Genomic DNA, 20,214 nt, shown 5'->3' on the forward strand with positions numbered 1-20,214 from the left:
GAGAGCACTCGCGTGTGAAGAGCTCAGATGTGCGATAGCAGCAGTTAGGGTGGGGGACGGGCCCTCGTGGCCCGCATGGCTGAGGGCCACTGACAGGAACGCAGGAACAGTAACATTTACAGACGGGATTAAGGAGGAAGGGGGCGGGGCGCTCCGCTGCTTCGCTTCCATCTTCACTCTGCTGCTGAAGGGGCTTGAGGACACCATCTGCACTCTCACATACACCGTACACATACGCATCACATGCACACAGATCTGAAAAAAATAAATACGCGAACAACCATGCACACCCACAAAAACATGTTTGTTCCGTCTCATGACCATTATGTATCGTGGCAGGAAGTCGAAGGGGGGACCCGGCGTGACATCACCGCATTTCCGTGTGATCCGGGTTCCAGCCGGTGGAGCCAGCCTAACTTTCACCTGCGCCTCACCTCGCTCCCTTAATAACTTTAATTACACCCGCCTTGGCTCCGTTTATTTATACGCATCGTTTTCTTTTCTTTCTTTTTTTCATCTCTTTGTTGGTTTGGCACGGTGTGCACACCTCAGGTAAGAATGCGAGGGAACCCAAAATAGCAACCTGCCACCGCCAAGTAAGTGTAGGATATTCTGCACCCCAGATATTTCAATATTTCATTTCTTTGTAGCTGAGATAAGCTCGAGAGAGAGATTTATGTTTGTCAGACCACAACTCTTCGAACTCTCGCAAAAAAGGCGTGCATGCGTGCGTGCCTGTGTAGGTGGAGATGCGAGCCCTGTTTGCTTCGGGAGTTTTGCTGCCAAAGCGCTGTATGTAACAGCTTCCAACAAGCGCTCTGGTTGTGTAATGTGCGTCAAAACAGCAGATGAGTCGGTGTGGGAAACTCACCGCGTTCTTCACGGTTTAAGTGTTCAGGTGCGCGGCTGATTATATGGACTGGAGTCCCCACCCACCCCATTATCTCCCAGGAGGAGATCCTAAAGCGGTGCAACAGAGCATGGAACAAAACATTTAGAGGTCTGCATTGTTGGCTAATAACAGTAATCAATGTCCAAGGAATAAACTAAATGGAATGCGTCTTTCTTCTCTCCTGCACCGAGGTACAGGTGCCCAGGTGCGACGCGCACGCTCTCCAACACTTTCACGTCCGCCTGACCGGGCATTCAGACGCACTTGGCGGGCTTAGAAAACAACTCCTGAAAGTCCCCCGGTTATTCCCGTTCGGAGTGGAATCGACGTGAAATGCTTCGCCTTTGGGTCGGCGTGCGTTTGAGAGGCGTCGCCAACCTGCGTGTGTCTTATCGGCGGAGGGGTGACGGAGGCTCTATCTGCGTGCAGGGGAATCTGGGGAATCTCAGCGACGCGGCACCTTTGCCTCTGACTGGGAGCCGCCGGGCTCATGAAGAGCCGGCGCTTTGTTTACGCAGAGGCATGAGGGCCGGACACCCTTCACTCCCAGAGAAGAAAGAAAACAAAGATGAGATACTGGAGAGAAGTCACCCACAGACATGCAGACAGGGGCTAGCGTGTGATCGCAGTGCGGCGCGGAGGTGCGTCTATTTTTAGACGCCGTGGAGGATTCACTCAATCGTGGCGTATACATTACTGGCATTCCTCTGGCGTCGGGACTTAAGAGGTTGTTGTTGTTTTTTTCTTTGTTGCTATTCAAATTAGAGACTGTAGCAGGTATCCTTAAATAACAAGGTTGGGTTTTCCAGCAGGTTATGCATGAATGTTCCACTCCGATACAAAGCACAGTTGACTTACATGTGTCCCAGGTGACCTTTCAGTGACATGCCAGGTATTATTGACAATCAGAGCAGTTTTTTTTGGCAACATGATGCCTGTTCCATGAGAACAGATGTTCCAGGTGGTGAGAGACATGCAACGATACCGGGCCCAGCCTTTTTTTCCCCAACGCAAACAACCCCCCTCACCTTTGCCAATGCACTCATTTCAATGTAAAGTGCTTAGGAATGGCTGAACGTGATTCAGACATTCTCGATACCCAGAACAGGTGCACTGCCTCTCCGCCAAATCGCTGAGACACAGGTGTGTGTGTGCAGCCATCTTGGCAGAGCGTCTGTAATCAAATACAGCTTTATCACACTCAGAAAGGCACGCCGTCCCGGCGTTTCTGAGACGATCTCCGCCGTGTTGCGCTGCGTTGTGATGGCGATAATGATAGCTGCCGCAGTTTTCCTCTCACAGTGGTGGGCCTTTTGGCTGTTTTCTTTTCAACGTTACCTCCCGTTTTGGTTTCCTCGCTTCCGTGGCGATGTTTCTGCTGTGAGCAAGGTAACTATTTCTAAAGGCACTCCCCTGTGAGACAATACATCTCATCTCACAGAAAACTTTACAGTCACTTTACCATTTGCATTTCCCCCTTTTCCAATGCAGATCGAATGCATTCTTCAAAACTTAATTAAAATTGATTGATTGATCTTTCCAGATATATATGGGCTAATATCATGTAGAACGGGCTTTCCCTGTGGAGTTTGATGTGAGAAAGGATCAACTTTTTTCTTTTCACGTGAAAAACTTTCACAAATCGCTCAATATGGTTTAAATGTTTAGCAATAGTACCCTCATCAAATTCAGTGAGACTGAATGGATGTCGTTGTGCATCTTTAGCCAAAACTCAGGTCAATAATTATGTATACCTTGAATAGAAAGCACCTTTTAAACTATCATAAAGTCATTAAACAGAGGCAGAGCTCTTTGGTGTTTGGGAGCGAGCAGCGTGGAGCCCTGCGCCCCTTCCCGTGCATTTTGGCGAGGTTAGAAACAGCTAGATGTATTGGTTTTCAAGGAAACAACGCCGTCCTTCCTACATATGTCTCTGCCCGATTTGTCTCCGGTTCTTGATCTTGATTTGCGTTACAGTCTATTGAAGTCCATCGCCTGAAAATCAATGTGTCACGATCGACTAAACTGGCGATCAGGTTTTCACAGATCCATAAGGATGGACCTGAACCATCTAATTTCTGCCTCATCACTGCCTGCGTTAAGAGTGAGAAGCTTATCGCTCGTGTGTATGTGTGTGTGCGTGTGTTTTTTCCAGACGAACGTGAATTGTAAAGCTCAGTCCCAAGTCCAGTCAACGCCGAAGACAGTTTAATGATTATCAGTGGCTCAGGGCTGAGCTAATAATAAGTCATGTAACTCCTGGAGCTTTTCCCGAATTGCCATCGCCACATAGCTGCTCTTTCAAACACCAAAAGAAAAGACGCTGAGAAGTTTACACTCTGTGCATGACAGGATGTTTCTGCCAGCTGATGTTTTTTTTTTTGTTTTTTTTTTTACCTCACCTGAACCCACAGTGCTCATGTCTGAACTGCACATGACCTCCGCGGCGATATTTTGTTTCGGTAGATCCTTCTACTTATCCTCACCTTACCTTATTGTTTTTTTGGAACCTTTCCAAACACTTCTTGTTTTTGCTACTGCCCTTGCATTACTTCCTCTTTCCATCGGGTGACAAAAGGGCAGGATGAGGTGCATGTGCAAAGCGTTTACATGGAATACCTCTCCGTTTCTACTTGTGTGACCCTTTTGTGTCACCCTCTCTCTTTTACTTTAAGCCCCATAAGCCTTTGGCTGTGAACAGTCACGGCGCAGTTCTTCTATTTGCACCAGGGGAAACAAATTCATGCTGACTTGATTGCGAATATCTTTTCTGTGATTAGCATTTGATACATATATTTTGCGATATATTTTGATATCTTATCAGCTTGTAAGTAAGTGGGTAACATTTGCAAAAGACAAAATCATTTTTGGTAAAAATGAGAAGTAAATGATGCGTTTTCTGGTATTTGTGAGAAATTATAAAAGTTTTGCATCACTGGAGCAAAGAAGCAAAGAGAGACACGGGGGAGCTTCTACCTGATTGTCATGCAAAAAGTTAAGAAATGATCGACGGAAACTTTTTTCGTTTTTTGTAGTTTTTTTTTTTTTAATCTCTCCGCTCTTACCTGCCGCCTCCCCTACATCCCACCTCCCACCAGTTGTGGAATGATGGCTTGGCACTGCAGCGTGCAATTATACAAATATAGTGGATGGCTTCAATGGATCTGAGATGGAAACTCCGCCTATGGGCCGTCCCTAGACGAGTGATTATATTATAACAAGACACGCGTGTCTCCGGAGACAAATCTGAATCCAGCTGCAGCAGACTCTCACTGGAAAGTGATCTCTGGTTTCTAGGACTCCCGCTACACACCTGCTTCCGTGACTTAAAACTCCCGAACCTGAGACCAGATCTCCGTTCTTCCACCGAGGGGAAAGCAGGGTGCCCGACGGGGGAGAAGGACTGACTGAGGGAGGAGGGGGGATACTCGTTATTTTGAAAAATGAAGCTGGAGGTTTTCTCTGCGAGCCACTTCGCGCAGAAGCCGCTGGAGCTGTGCGTGGACGCCGATGGGAGCGTGCCCTCCCCGCTGTCCGGGGACGAGTTGGGGTCGGACGGGGACTGCGTGGCCAACAGCCCGGCACCTGCCGGACCGCACCAGAGCGGGGACGGGAAGGGCAAGCCGTACACCCGCAGACCCAAGCCGCCCTACTCCTACATCGCTCTCATCGCCATGGCGATCCGGGACTCCGGCAGCGGCCGCCTCACGCTGGCGGAGATTAACGACTACCTGATGAAGAAGTTCCCCTTCTTCAGGGGCAGCTACACCGGCTGGAGGAACTCGGTGCGCCACAACTTATCCCTGAACGACTGCTTCCTCAAGGTGCTGCGGGACCCGTCCCGGCCCTGGGGCAAGGACAACTACTGGATGCTCAACCCGCACAGCGAGTACACGTTCGCGGACGGCGTGTTCAGGCGACGGAGGAAGCGCATCAGCAAGAGGCCCTCCAGGGGCCACGACGGGCCCGACGAGGACGGGCACCTCCCGGTCCAGGTGCCGGTGCCAGCCCTGGCCCGAGAGGAGAAGCCGGCGGCAGCGGGGATCAAGTTCTCCAGCTCCTTCACCATTGACAGCATCCTCAGCACACCTTTCAAGAGGCGGGAGGAGGGCTACGATGCGGGGCGCAACCTCAGCACCGACCCCCGGGTGTACTGGCCCGGTGGGGCGCACTTCCTGCCGTGCACGCTGAACTATGCTGCGGGTGGGGAACCCGCACATCACCCGCACCAACCACACCTCCCACAGCGCCCACAGCACAGGTGCAGCCTCTCGGAGCAGAGGGACGCGCTCACATACCTCCACATGACGTCACGAGCCTCAGAGACTCTCCCAGCGCGCACGGTGCCCAAGGTCCGAGGAGGAAGAGGAGGGTTCCTCATAGACGCGCTGCTCTCGTAAAGAAACACCATGATGGACACCTAGTTACAGACCTGCATCTCGTATGCATGTGCACTTTTTTGTGGGCGCTCCTAGATTGTTTTATTGGTTTCAGCTTAATCATATTTTGGGACTCTGCGTCATCATTTTATTGTCCAAAAAAAAAAACAGCGTGACGTGGCACGACATTGTGGTGAATTTAGACGAAGCAGATTATGCGGCTATTACAGGACATTCCACTGATAAAGTGATAAAGTGATAAAGTGAATATTTTCATGGTTCATTGGTCATTTCTACTGTACGATGGCAAGTGTTGCTAAATGTTGATATTGTTCTATTTATAATATATATATACAGTCTATATGCATATATGTGTGTGTGTGTGTGTGTGTGGGTTTGTTATGATCAACCACATAAAATAATGTTTTAAGTTGTTGTAGCCTAAGAACCTGTTGTATTTTGAGCGAGCTGCCATGAGAATTACATGTTCCTCTTTGGCTCCAAAAAATAAGCATGAAATGCCATTTTGCCAAAAAATGTTTCATGCATGTGTGTTTTTTATTAATAAAAAATATGAAACAACAGAATGAAGTGTATTTCGTCAATATTTTAGATTGTGGTGTGTGATGGCGTTTGAATATTAAAAAAGGGTGGAATCAATTTGTGTTTTGGAAACGATTTTTCTGCGAATCACAAGGTGTCTTGTCCGTGACAGACAACAAATGAATTAACGCAGTGATTTTATTGACCCCTTCCCCCGAACACACACACACGCACACAAAAACGAACCAAACAAACACGACACTGTTGTCTTTATGCTATGCATATTTTTATTCCACAGTAAGTATTAAAGTGTAATACTGTAGTTAACTAATACAACATTTTAATAAGCATGGTAATACATGAAATTGATATTGCTTGCAGAATAATAATTAGTAGGCCCCACTATAGATGATAAGGATGGTGATGGTGGTGGTGAAGATGATGAAGATTATTGTTGTTGTTATTATTATTATTATTATTATTATTATTATTATTATTATTATTATTATTATTATTATTATTATTATTATTATTATTATTATTATTATTATCAGTGTCGTCATCATTATTTATAGTTAACCTACTATTTTGTATTATTGTTATATCTGAATCATGTTAAATCCTATCATAATCCCATGATTAATAGAATGATCCCAATGATCCCAATATCCCCATCGTTAAAATAAAAAATAACACACCCTACATGTTCTGCAGAGGGTCAATATGTTAATAATGTTGGTATTTACTGAAGAAAACCTCCATTATAGAGGTAAACGTTCAGCCTGTGCTCAGATATTTAAATTTAAATCTTTAAATTTGGCTTCGTCACCGGCAGGTAATTAAATTTCCATTTTTCCGACGAGCTCTCCGCGGTCCTGAACCCCCCCCCCCCCCCCCCCCCCTACCCCCACCCCCATGTTGGGTTCTTAGATATTTATCTAAATTCTGTCTTTATAAACTCACAATAAATTGCTATAAAGTTGATAATCAATAATTGACTAAATTTGAATACAACAGCACTGCTGAGTTCCCACATGGAAACCCATCAAAATCAAAACTAAATATGGAGGTTTCCCTACCATTTGATATCGATTTGATATTAAATTAAAATTGTTTTGTGTTTATTTTATTTTATTTTATTCTACGGTTTTTTCAAATATTATTTTTTATACAATTACTTCTACCAAACTTCCATAAACCTTTGTGATAACAGCAGTTCTCGGTAGATAAAGTTTCCTATCTCAGTAGAGGCCTTCTCGGGTGGCACGTGCAACAGTTTCAGAGAATTTCGGCACATGACAAATTGTATAATATAGAATATAAATAAGATCATTTTGTTAAGAAGAGAAGTCACCACAACAAAAACGAGGAAAGTCGCTCCTACCCACCCGTTAAATTAAGAATAATAAAACAAATAATGGCATGATTATGAGAAATAACTACTAGCTTTAATTAAACGTTTGGGTTAAGACGTGCATGCCTCAACGCTTTACAGGCTAGTCAACACAATAAAAAAATGTCTGAACTATATTTTCACCCAGATATTGAACACAACTTATTCTTCATTGGATCAGTTATAAAGTGTAGATGCAGATAAATGTCTGTCAAGATGTCAGGATATTAGCCCCTATGCCTGAATATTTTTGGACAACACTGCATGTGAAACTGCAGATGTCAGACCTAATCAGATCTGTAAAATATTTAAACATCACTTTGTATTAAATTCTCTACAGAGTACCTGAGGGTTTTCCGACAGGTGACAGGTGACAGACTTTTTGTAGTGACTCTGCTGCGACCTGCAGGTCAAACGCCGGAACAGCACACCTGTGTGTGTCCTATATGTTGTCATAGTAACCCTGCAATCATATTTATAAGAATATAAACAGGTTTTACCTGTACGGTGTCTTTTTTACATGTATGATATGTGGAAATATTTGACGATTTGGGTCTCATATAACGCAGGCCGCATAATGTAGGCCAGGAATTGGGGCTTGATTTCCAGATTGAGAGGCCGCTAATACGGCCCACTGTTATGAAACCAAACAGGCACAATGTTAGGAAGTCCAAACAGTCTGCCGCAACAGTCTGAACGGAGTCTGACCTCCGTGGAGGGGGAGAAGGAACATTTCAGAGCAGGAAAAGCGAAAGATCCATACAGAAAAAAAACAAGAGGCTGAGTTTTTGTTTTTACTCATTCCATTTTCAAGACTCATCCGCACACATGAAACATGCATTCACACTCCATAGAGCTCATTGGAAGTGCTGCTTACCCTGTTCTATTTCACTTCGTTTGTATATATATTTGCTTTATTTTTTCCTATTTTGATTATGCTCTGCAAGGAAGACTGAGAGCCACTAACAAACCGGAGTCAAATTGGACAATAAAGCCTGGTTCTGAAAAGATTCACAATATTTGTGGACTCATTTATATGAAATATAAATAGCCATAATATATTTTTGATGCATGATATATAGTGTGCGTGTGTGTGTGTGTGTGTGTGTGTGTGTGTGTGTGTGTGTTTGGCGGGAAGTGTACAAAACACGACACATTAAAATATATACAGGATATTATGTATATTATAAAATAACCAAATCTCAATCTCAACTTCCAAATTACAATTAAAATCCGTATAAACGATTCCGAAAATGTCAGTAAATAAATGATAATAAAAATTAAACAATAAAGAATAGTCCAAACACGATAACAAACAAACGGCCTAATTGTAGAACAAAAACACTCGTAATGAACGTCCAAACGCATGTGTATGTCAGAGGAGCAAATGAGGATTTGGATATTTTATCGGCGCTCTGTGCGTAAACGCTGCTTGCGCTCCAAAGTACAGACGCGCAGGACGCGCGGCTTCCTTCTCGCCTCCCGAGGCATCCTGGACTCGGCGGGGGTCACACGTTTTGATGTTGCAGGAAAACACTGGGGCCTTCGGGTCCTCCTTCAGGCCCGCTCTGCGTCTCAGAGGAAAAGTTTCCACATTTTATCCTCTGCAACATCCTTTGTTGTGAAGTGCATGAGATTACCGTTGATGGTCATTGTTCCAAAGCTCCTCCATGGGCTGGGCTATATCTAAACTTAAAAGGCATGTCGGCCACGCACACACAAAAAACACACACGCACACACGTACACATGCACACGCATACACGTAGACAGACCCTGCACAAGCTTAGATTACATTGCACTCCACCAAACTGTAATCTAGCGAGGTCCGTGGCGGCAGTGATAGAATAAATCAACGAAATTGGACCTCCTCAAATATTGCCCATGCCGATCAGTGTAATTTTGCTGGGAAAGGCGGACCCCGCCACAAACATTGGGAACAGCATATAGATGAGCACACGCAGCATTCAAATATATTGACTGGCTGTTTATATTGAAGTGTCTGCTATTTTTTTAATCATGTAGCTAAGGTTACATTTTTTTCAACAAAATAATCTAACGGATGACCGCTTTGAATTATTATCCATTTTGCACTGCAGGACGGATGCTCTAACTTTCGCCACGCATGCTGATATTAACTTTATGGGACTCTATAATTCTATCATGTTCGACAAATCCGTGTGTGATGTGTCCATAGGGGGAGGAAACTGTCGACGCCCGCTCGCCTAATTTCGGTTTTCTCTCTCTAATGAACATGGGGGCCCATGGGACGGCCTCCATAGCCCGGGGCCGGTAAGCTGACACTGGCGCACTGTGTGTGGTATCCAGGGCCGCACTTGATGGAAAAAGCCTGCTTCCACTCATGTCAAAGTCATTTACTCAGAGCAACCCCCCGCTTACGCACACATGCACCGGGGCCGAAGACCACGCACCACCTCTCCATCTCCAGCACTCCTCTCCCCGCGCAGCCCAGTTTGTTTTTGTTATCCTCTGGACGACTTTGGGAGGAAATTATGAGCAACATAATAGGACATTCTTATAGATTCAGAACAAGTTTATACATGGCACTCCAGATGGCCGAGCCGAAAGAAATTAAAAAAATATTAGTGCACCGTCTAACAGACTTATTCTCGATTTATTTCATATCAGGGGCCCACAAATGTGATATGCAATAGACTACGGGCTGCATTTAATATGATTTGTTTGTGGGACACCAATCCGGGAAGGTTTTTTTATTCTTAGATATAATTTCGTCCTAAATCCCGGTAAAATTCCAGTCATTATTGTTCATTCTATTATGGTGTTAAAGTCTCGTTAATTAAATTATGACGACGTTTAACTATGTATTAATAACTTTGCTATGGGCCCCCTGGAAACCCTTGGGGGCCCTTGGGGGGCCCCAGCACCCCGCGTTGAGAACCACTGCTCTAATAGCCGATCTACCTTATTTATAGTCAATTCAATGTTTCCGTTCGGTTGTTAGGCAAAATTCATCTCAAACCTCGCCTTCTTGGCAGAGTGGGAACAGCTCGTTCGCGTGTTTGGTGATCGGCGTGTGGCGCTGTTGATGGGGGTGTCTGGAAGAGGCTTGATAAATGGCTTAATTGCGTGTAGTTTGAAATCGAGCAAGGGGGGGATTTGGGGGGAGGAGAAGGAAGAGGGAGAGGAGGGAGCGAGAGACTTCAATTTCAAAACGATGACTGGACATGGGCCAGCTCGGGAAGAGGGTGGAGGGGGCCTCTCGTCGTCACAGATTTTTAGAGAGATTTGGAGACGGAGAGTGCGGACGAGGAGGGGGGTCTGGAAGAGGAAAGAAAGATTTCTGAAATGATAGGTGGTCGCGCTTTGTTTGGTTGGACTGTACCGCGCACCGAGTCGAGGGTCTTCGAGGGTCCTTCGCTTTAAGGATTATTAGACTTGCGGTGGCCACCCGCCGCGCCATTTAGTCCCATTTAGCACCGTTGTGACACTCTCCGGGATCCCTGCGTCGAGTCCTGGATGCCGATTCTCCACCGGACTGCGCACTCGGCGTGCATTCTCTGCGTAACGGGAGAGTCGTGCGTAAAGGAGGACGAATCCCAGCCCATTATGCTGCAGGGATTCCTTGAAGACGTCGCGGTGAAAAACACAAAGGGAAATTGACAAACGGATCCGAAATAATTCTTCATCCATAGGGTTATCTCAGAACAAAATCTTCCCCTCTTGTTTTTTTTCCCCTTCTCACGTCACTGCTTTACCCACGCCAAATCGTGCGTCAGAGGGCTGACATGACGACCGAGACCTCTCAGCAGCAGCTGGACCCACCGCCGCTGAGATCCAGCCCTGCGTCCGTCCTACACCCGACCATGCTGAGCCCCCAAAACCCAACGGAGAGCTCCTCCACCGCCGCCAAGGGAAAGAAGACGAGCTCGGGGTTGAGACGACCAGAGAAGCCTCCATACTCCTACATCGCTCTGATCGTCATGGCTATCCAGAGCTCCCCGACCAAGCGGCTGACGCTCAGTGAGATCTACCAGTTTCTCCAGGCTCGGTTCCCCTTCTTCAGGGGCTCCTACCAGGGCTGGAAGAACTCCGTGAGGCACAACCTCTCCTTGAACGAGTGCTTCATCAAGTTGCCCAAGGGGCTGGGGAGACCGGGGAAGGGCCACTACTGGACCATCGATCCGGCCAGCGAGTTCATGTTCGAGGAAGGCTCCTTCCGTCGGAGACCCAGAGGGTTCAGGAGAAAGTGCCAAGCCCTGAAGCCCATGTATCGCATGATGAACGGCATAGGCTTCGGCACCTCCATCCTACCGCAGAGTTTCGAATTCCAAGCGCCATCCGCGACTCTGGCGTGCCACGGCAACGGCTACAATTTGGATATGATGAGCAATTCCATGGCCGCCGGGGGCTACGACGGGCTGAGCGGGGGCCACCACGTCCCCCATATGTCTCCGAGCACCGGGTCCACGTACATGGCCAGCTGCCCCGTGCCGTCCAACGGGGAGTATGGACCGGACAGCAGCAGCAGTCCGGTGCCGTCCTCTCCGGCCGTAGCCAGCGCGCTGGACGGCCACTCGCACTACGCAGGCACGTCCGCGCACTGGGCGTCCACCGGCGGGCCCCCGTACATCAAGCAGCAGCCTCTGTCCTCCGGTAGTCCCGCGTCGTCCGGTCTGCACTCCGGGATGCCGCCGTACTCCCTGGAGCAGAGCTACATCCACCAGAACGGTCGGGACAGTCACACCAGCGACATATCAGGTATACATTCAATTTTGGATTCTAAAATTGGACAATCCAATAGAGATACCAACAGCAGTCTCTCTCGGTTTTTTTGGTTTTTTTTACATCTAAAGGGGGTTACATGAAAAATATATGCTCGAGTCTGTTTGGTGTTGACCACCAGCCTAGAATAAACTGAATGAGTTTATTATAGGCCGAGCTATCAAATCTCAATCTGCGCGACTTTATAAAACGCATAATCGATTTTCTGTCTAATTAGTGAATAAATACTTTCAAATTGAATCCATGCAAAAATAAATACATCAACTAGAATAAATGAATATTCAATTGTCTGCTTTAACGTTAAGGTTTTTATATTGTACCGACGATAAATATAGATTATTATTTAAGAGTATTCTGTATATATTTCAACGCCTTTTTTCTCCCTCAATTCATTTGATAGATGGTTACATTTGTTGAAAGAGCATTAATTGGTGAGAAGTCGCCAAACACACACCTTTGTAACGTTGTTGCTTAAACATTTCTAAATGAATTTATTGTAATTTAAAGAGAGTTTTTTAAGAGATTACAGGCCGATTCATATGACACGATGATAAAGGCAACTAGTTTATAGCAGACTGCCTCTTGGGGGAACAGAGGTGCAAGAACGCCTTTTGGGGCGTTTTGTTAATTCATGTTCCATGCACTCAGCGCTCATCTTGCCCAACACGACACGCTGGGCTTTATGTAAGTCTGGGGGATTTCTCCCACTTGAATAAACTATTTGGGAGAGCGTAAAGGTCTCGCGGGTTAAGTAAACACATGAGCGCGCGAGTCGGAGCACAACGAAGAGGATCCAGCCAACAAGGGAACTGGGAGGCCGAGCCCAAACTTTACACCTTAACTTTAAACTCAGCACTCACCAGGTGGAGAACATCTCTGTTGAGTTACTGCTGTTGTCTGCAGGACACTGCCACGTTTCCCCCGAGAATTCAATGTCGTTTCTTCACTCCATGTCCCAAGTAGATGTCCTAAAGTGTGTTATCTTAAAGTACACTTATACTATATATATATATACTTTGTTTGTATTCACAATTTATATTCTCTAAGTGTAATATTGAAACCACTTAAGTTGTATTTAAGATGTGTTTGAATATATTAAAATATATTTTCCATGTATTTTTGACGACCGAAATAGCACACTTTCACACAAGTATATTAAAGTACAGTTAAGTTAGGTGGATGTTTCAATATCATTTCATAATTGTACTTTTACCACAATTACAGAAAATTAGTGACTATTATTTAACTAAAGTTGTACTTTAAAATAGCACGTAAAAGGAAATAAGAAGTACAAAAAAATTACACTTTAAGTGTACTTCATACTAGTAAAACATAAATGGGTGGGAAGGGGTAGAAATATAATTTTAACAAACTTTATATATAAAATATAGAAAAGTGCACTGTCTGTAGTCTATCTATCTATCTATCTATCTATCTATCTATCTATCTATCTATCTATCTATCTATCTATCTATCTATCTATCTATCTATCTACCATCCCTCTATCCCGCTATCTGTCTGTCTGTCTGTCTGTCCGTCTATCCATCTATCTATAAAATACAAAATATTAATGCAATTTATAAATAATTCACCCACTGAACTTTTCGTCACATGTTTCCCATTCCTCACTGAAATGTCAATTTAAGCACTATTATCATACTTGAAAAAAACAAACTGAAAAAAACAAAACTGGAAATTATTCAGCACCTTGTAAACAATAGGACAAATAGGCGCGCAAAGGCCCGCGCGCGCGCACACACACACACACACACACACACACACACACACACACACACACACTGACATTTATGCGTCATTTGAACTTTTTTTTGCAATTAAAGAAATACTTCTAATTCCAAATAAAATTGTAATCCCGAGTTCAGCTTTCTCCAGTGGAATGATCATGCATTATACATTGTAGTAGTTGAAAGTTAGACAAGGGCCTGTTAGACATTGGTTGCTGTTAAAAATAAAACACTCTTTTACAGCAAAGATAAAGGAAAAAAAAACATGTTATTTTATATTGTGTGCATTGTGTGTGTTTACTAAATGAAATATCATATTTTTTCTCCTTCCCACCACGCACCCCCCCCCCCCCGCACAGTGGGGATCCCACGGTATCACCAGAGTCACTCCTCGGTGTGCGACAGGAAAGATTTCGTGTTGAACTTTAACGGCATCTCGTCGTTCCACCCGTCGGCCTCCGGATCCTACTATCACCACCACCACCACCACCACCACCAGAGCGTGTGCCAGGACGTCAAACCGTGCGTCATGTGATCACACGCGCGAGCCGTGCGTGAGATAAAGCGAGAGAGCGAGCGAGGGAGAGAGAGAGAGAGAGAGAGGAGAGAGAGAGAGAGAGAGAGAGAGAGGGAGAGAGAGAGAGAGAGAGAGAGAGGGGACCTCTGAGAGAACACACGGAGGTCGCTGCACGGTAACGGTGTCACCGACCGGACTGATGGAAACACGCGATGGATCACAATGTGGTGGAAACTATTTTTAATTTTTTTTTTTTTTTTGTGGTGGATTTATTTTTTATTTTTTTGAAGGAAATGAATGAAGGAATTATTGGGGCCTGCAAAAAAAAACAAAAAAAAAAACAAACAAAAAAAAAAAACACTTTGCCTAAATGTTCTGACAAAAGCGTTTTCTCCTTCTTCCAAAGAAGGCTTAGAAACACGACATGAATTAATGTGTTTGCTCTTATAACACACGCAAACGAGTATATTCTATATCATTACTTTCTATCCTATCAGAGTAAACACCACACACAGACACACACACACATACACACACAGACACACACACGCATCAACACAAACCCACACGCACACAAATGTTGCACTTATTGTATAACCTTTTTGAAGTTTGAAGCCCGGTTTTTGACTTGTAAAAGCATTCAATAAAGCTGATATATTTTAGGCTATTTATCAAGTTCTCCTACCTTTCATGAATATGTCCACATCTATATATAAAAACATACCAATGTTTTTTTTTAGGCAGTAGGGCCTCTTTAACGCTTCCTCTTATGTGTACTTCTTGACAAATACATTTTCCTAAACGGGTGAGAATGACATTTGGAACAGAATAAAACATGCCGCCTGGTTAGGGTGTAACGTATCCCTCAAACGGACAATTTGTCACGCATGCGCAGAGCAGCGTCAGTATATACCTCAGGGCAAGGATAAAAGGTAACGTCGCAAACGTAAACAGTGACGCTTGATGACGAAATACAACTGTGACCTGGTCCAGCTTCCTCGGAGGAAACACATTCAAGTTGATGTTTTCATTTCTTAGGACTGTTTTACAGTGTGGTATGGACACACTTTACTGACTAACGTTGTATACATATAATAACCTTCATAGGTTAAGATAAGATAAGATAAGACAACACTCTATTTATGCTGTGTCTTATTCGGCGGTTTCTTCTAATTTTACAGCGGCAACGCTCCTTATAGGCGCTATAAATTAAAGTTATTTATATTATTATTTTATTATTTGTTTTATGATGACGATGATGATGATGATGATGATGGTGATGATGATGATGATGATGATGATGATTGTTATTATTATTATTATTATTATTATTATTGTTATTATTATTATTGTAACTTCATATGGCCCTCTTGTCAACAATGCTATTAGATTGTAGTCATTGCCAATGCAATGTAGCCTATTAATAAGGCTTATTTTTGTCGTTGGGAAGCTTCTGAGCATCTTCTAAAACGACCACTTCGTTGGATCAATGTCGCAGTCCTACTTCATTCTGAAAAACACCCGAACAATATTACATTAACGACTCGAGGGTTGCCGGGCAAGATACGAAACCATTTATTCTGTAAAATTTGACATATATCGTATAACACATAGTGAAGGTAAACAAACTGTCTAAAGATGAGAAATGGCCATGATATTTGGTTTATTCTGCTGTCAGCGTTTGATATTTATCAGAAGAAGAAAAAAATTCGGACACAGACTCTTTAACGTTTACTGCATTTTATAATCCAATTAGTCCGCGAAAGGTGTCGAGAAATAACGTGAATCGTCGGCGGCAGCGGCATTCCAATGCGATCAGCTTCTCGTCCAATAATCTATAAAAAAAAATAAAAGAAAAAAGGACGATCCTTCTCAAGGCTGTGATCCAAACCCAATGTGGATGAGGGGGGTCCCTCTAGGGATACAGTAAATAGATTCAATCCGTTTATTTTATTATCCAAACTGTTATTCATAAATTCAGGCTATTTTATCATAAGTCATTATAAGTAAGTTCCTACCGCCGGTGGACGGTGGGAATTAGTCTTTCTATGCGTTGGAGTGCAGCCCCATCTAGTGTTGCACAGGGACAGGAACACCGGACTCCGATGGATCTCACTGGTTTATGTATAAATGCTTCATAACGGTTCATTCAGAACACTTGATCAATAACGAGCAAAGGGCACTTTAAACAACTTACAGTTTTAAGGACGTGGTTTCTCCTCAGCGCGCAACGCTAAGCGCGTTGTGCGTATGTCCTGGAGGAGCCGCGCCCACTACGGGCGCTCAACGGGAACTTCTGCAACATCTGCAAATGTCGTTCCCGAATCCAGCCACTGCGGTTCAAAGGAGCAAACCAAGATGCTGCCAAATATCGGAACATCTTGTCGGCTTATTTGAGGGTCATGGAGCTGTGGCCGCATAGATTGAAGCGATCCAATCTCATTTACAATACACACAAGCTCCTTGTGTGTGTGCGTGTGCGTGTGCGTGTGCGTGTGCGTGTGCGTGTGCGTGTGTGTGTGTGTGTGTGTGTGTGTTCATGGTTATTCAACTTGAGATGGAAGTTACGCGTTCTTGCCAGGCATGTGTCAAAATCTGTTGTAAAACACAGGTGGGTTTGTAAAGCGTTCAATTGAAACGTAACGATCAGACACTCCTCAAAAATAAAACAAAGTACCCACGATTTCATAGTTTTATATTTTATTTGATTAAATTGTTATTTACTTGATTAAATTCCATTATAAGATTACGAAATGAATCTATCTATTTATGTAACATGGTGTGTTTGTTACACTTTGTGGGGACGATCAGAACGGACGATCTTCCACTTTCGGCAAACTTTTTTTTCAATAATTCAACAATTTACAAAACATCATTGTCCGTTTACAGATGGCGTTCCTGCAACAACATGTTTCAGATTTGTTTTCATTTAATTATGCAATCTGTAATATTGTTGTTTGTTTCCTCTCAGGCTTTTTTTGAACGTTTATCTATTATACCGTTGGCCTATATCTCAGTATTTCAGTTTACTTTTACTATTTTGATGCAATGGCTAATCAGTTGTGAGGTTTTCGCACAATAATTTGTCTGGCAAATTAGGGAAGTAATGCACGTTAAACGATAAGAATACCTCGAATAAAACCATGATTTTCTTCATTTAAAAACACATTTCCACAGGGAACGTATATTTTTAGTATATAAAGTGTTAAAAGTAGATTTCGACTCATTTTCCATTACCGTTTTGTGAGAATACTTTAGGTGTACTTTTCTGGTATTTCTTGTTTACTTTCAATGTTCTAAAGCGTCAGATAATGCACACGAATTACACAAAGCATTGTCACAAAAACCGAGTTGCAATACGGACCAAATATGGATGGATAGATGGACAGATAGATAGATGGATAGATAGATAGATAGAGAGATAGATGGATAGATGGATAGATGGATAGATGGATAGATGGATGGATAGATGGATAGATAGATGGATAGATAGATACTAAACACACAAGCCTTCAGTCTCATAAATTCATTGGGTATTGGACTAAATAATGTTGATGTTCCCAGAATGTGGAATCCCACACTATCGTTTCCACCGACACGATCTCAAAATAAATAAATAAATAAACATAAAGACGCGCACGCATCCTGCGCTCACAGTCAGGTCCGATTTGAGAAGCTAAATAGTGCGGAGCCGCAGTGTCCTTGAGGAGGCCTTCTCCCTGCCATACCAAACCAGGACCAGCTGACACACAGCGTTTGGAACATGTGTGAGTGGCAGATATTTATTTGACCACCATTTCCAGTATGGCCCTGGTTTTGAGGCTCCGGGAATTTTCGGGGTATTTGGAGTAATTAAACACAGAAGAATTCCACTTCTGTGTTTAATTAAGCATTTAATATAAACACAGATGATGACAAAGAGAAAGGGGAATGGACCGAGAAGATTCGCATTTAACGGTCAAAAGGTTTTGTCAAAGTCTGAATCCAAATCAACTCGTCGTTAGAAAGTTGTATTTGCCATTATTTGGGATTTAAACCATTTATTCCATACTAATGGGGCTTCAGTGCACGTGCATCAATATGACTCTAGGTGGCATCACGACACCAGTTAAAACTGAAAAAGGGTTCACCAACGTTAACCCTTTAACCTTGGGATTAAATAAAATTGAAAATATTTATTGATTATAATTAACGTAATATGAGTTGGAAATGAAAAACTTTGGTAGGTACTGTATATCTGAGTATGTAAGCAATATTTTTTTTTTTCAGAGACCACAGTCGTAGCATCATATAAAACTTTGAATATAAGATAAGATAAGATAAGATAAGATAAGATAAGATAAGATAAGATAAGATAAGATAAGATAAGATAAGATTAGATAGGATACAATAAGATAAGACAAGACAAGACAGCAAAAGAACGTAAGAGTATGTTAACAAAATTAATAAAAATAAAAATAAAAATAAGTAGTGGACAAATAAAAATATAAAATAGACAGTATAAAAATAAGTACAAAACAAAATAAAATAAGTAGTAATAAGCAGTGGCTGACCATTAGTAAGTTATTATTTACAAGTTATTTTACAACAAAATAAAAATAGAATCAAAAAATGAAATATTTAAGGTTCAAAGGTTTTTCTTGAATTGTCATAAGCAAAACAAAACAGCACGGACGCAGATAACGCGGGCTATGAAACTCTGATCCACAGATCTACGTATATAGTCGACGTTTAACTTAAAGAAATAGAATATATCCCGTATCCCTGGGGAAAGTATGCGCGGAACGTGTTAGGCCATGCCACTTTGTCACAGTGCACCTGGACGTTGTGGCCAATAGGGGGCACTAGAGCAATGTATTTTGACAACAACAATTATACTGGTTAGGTGTTTTTTTTTACAGGATTACAGAAACATGGATCAAGTGAATAAAGCCAGAAAAAAAAAACAATTAGTAACAATAGACTCGTTATAAAATATAGAACTATCGCGGTTGTATTAAAATCTATCACAAGTTGACAAGGGTTCACATCCATGTTCCAGAGGTTGCAATTTCCAATATTTTGGCCCCTGGTGGATTTAGTTTAGATCTCGAGTTTTATCTTTGTCGGCAGAGGTCACTACTAGTCCAGACCCCCCAAGACCCCCCAATATTGCTGAATAAAATATGCTAGATTCAAGGGGCTTCTTTGTAATAACAATAATAATAATAACTCTGAATGTTATTCTTATTCTTATTCTTATTATTATTCATATTATTCTTATTCGTATTACGTATTCATTTATATTTGTTATTTTTTGTGTGTAACGGTCTAAGTGGGGTTGCGGATGATAAGGGTGAACATTGAAACTACATTTTCCTGTGCCTTTCACCAAAAATATTAAATTTAAAACGTGCAATGGTCTAAATCACACAATAAGCCAATGCGACCATTCATTCAATACATTTGTGTATTGCGTTTCATGTTTGCTGAACTCAACTTGCTGCTATTTAGATTAAAAATCAAGGTTCTTAACTGGTTCTATAAATACCCAGACTTATTAAGTGAATGGTTGTGGTTCCTTCTCTGGTTTTCTGTGAAAGGGTCGCGGTGGGCAACGGCTTCAATTTGGAAGTGATTCTGTAAAGAACCAGGGTCTGGAGGGTTCTTTGTTGGACCGAAAAAGGGGTTCGGCTGTGGCTTCAATCCAAACAAAAAAACACTTGAGATTCCTTTATTTTTCCCAATGAAGATTATTTGATTATTATCTTACTTTTCCTTAAAATGTATTACGAAGTGTTCAAATTCAATTCATCAAATTGGCTTGTTATATTAGTGAGGCCAAAGGTACTAAATCACTTCTATATGTATGAAACTCATCACTTCAGCTTGTTGAATTTGCTATAGGCCTAATAATTAATGCTACATTTTTATATAGTTTCTTAATGTGTTCTAAAACATATGCATATACTATCATGATCGGATTAAATAATAAAAGTGAGAT

General features: G+C 42.7%; 2 protein-coding genes across 2 annotated transcripts; both read left to right on the plus strand.

Moving 5' to 3' along the window:
• Positions 1–4,158: 4,158 nt before the first annotated feature.
• Positions 4,159–5,836, plus strand: foxq1b (forkhead box Q1b). Its single transcript, XM_080010684.1, has one exon. It carries the CDS (start codon positions 4,336–4,338, stop codon positions 5,290–5,292), a length of 957 nt encoding a protein of 318 aa, XP_079866810.1. The 5' UTR covers positions 4,159–4,335; the 3' UTR covers positions 5,293–5,836.
• Positions 5,837–10,972: 5,136 nt separating this feature from the next.
• Positions 10,973–14,249, plus strand: foxf2b (forkhead box F2b; the record flags this gene model as incomplete). Its single annotated transcript, XM_080015961.1, has 2 exons — positions 10,973–11,945; positions 14,074–14,249. The coding sequence occupies 2 exons, from the start codon at positions 10,973–10,975 to the stop codon at positions 14,247–14,249; spliced, it is 1,149 nt and encodes a 382-aa protein (XP_079872087.1).
• Positions 14,250–20,214: the final 5,965 nt, after the last annotated feature.

The sequence above is a fragment of the Zeus faber genome (assembly GCF_960531495.2).
Source record: "Zeus faber genome assembly, chromosome: 1".
NCBI classification, from domain to species: Eukaryota; Metazoa; Chordata; class Actinopteri; order Zeiformes; family Zeidae; genus Zeus; species Zeus faber.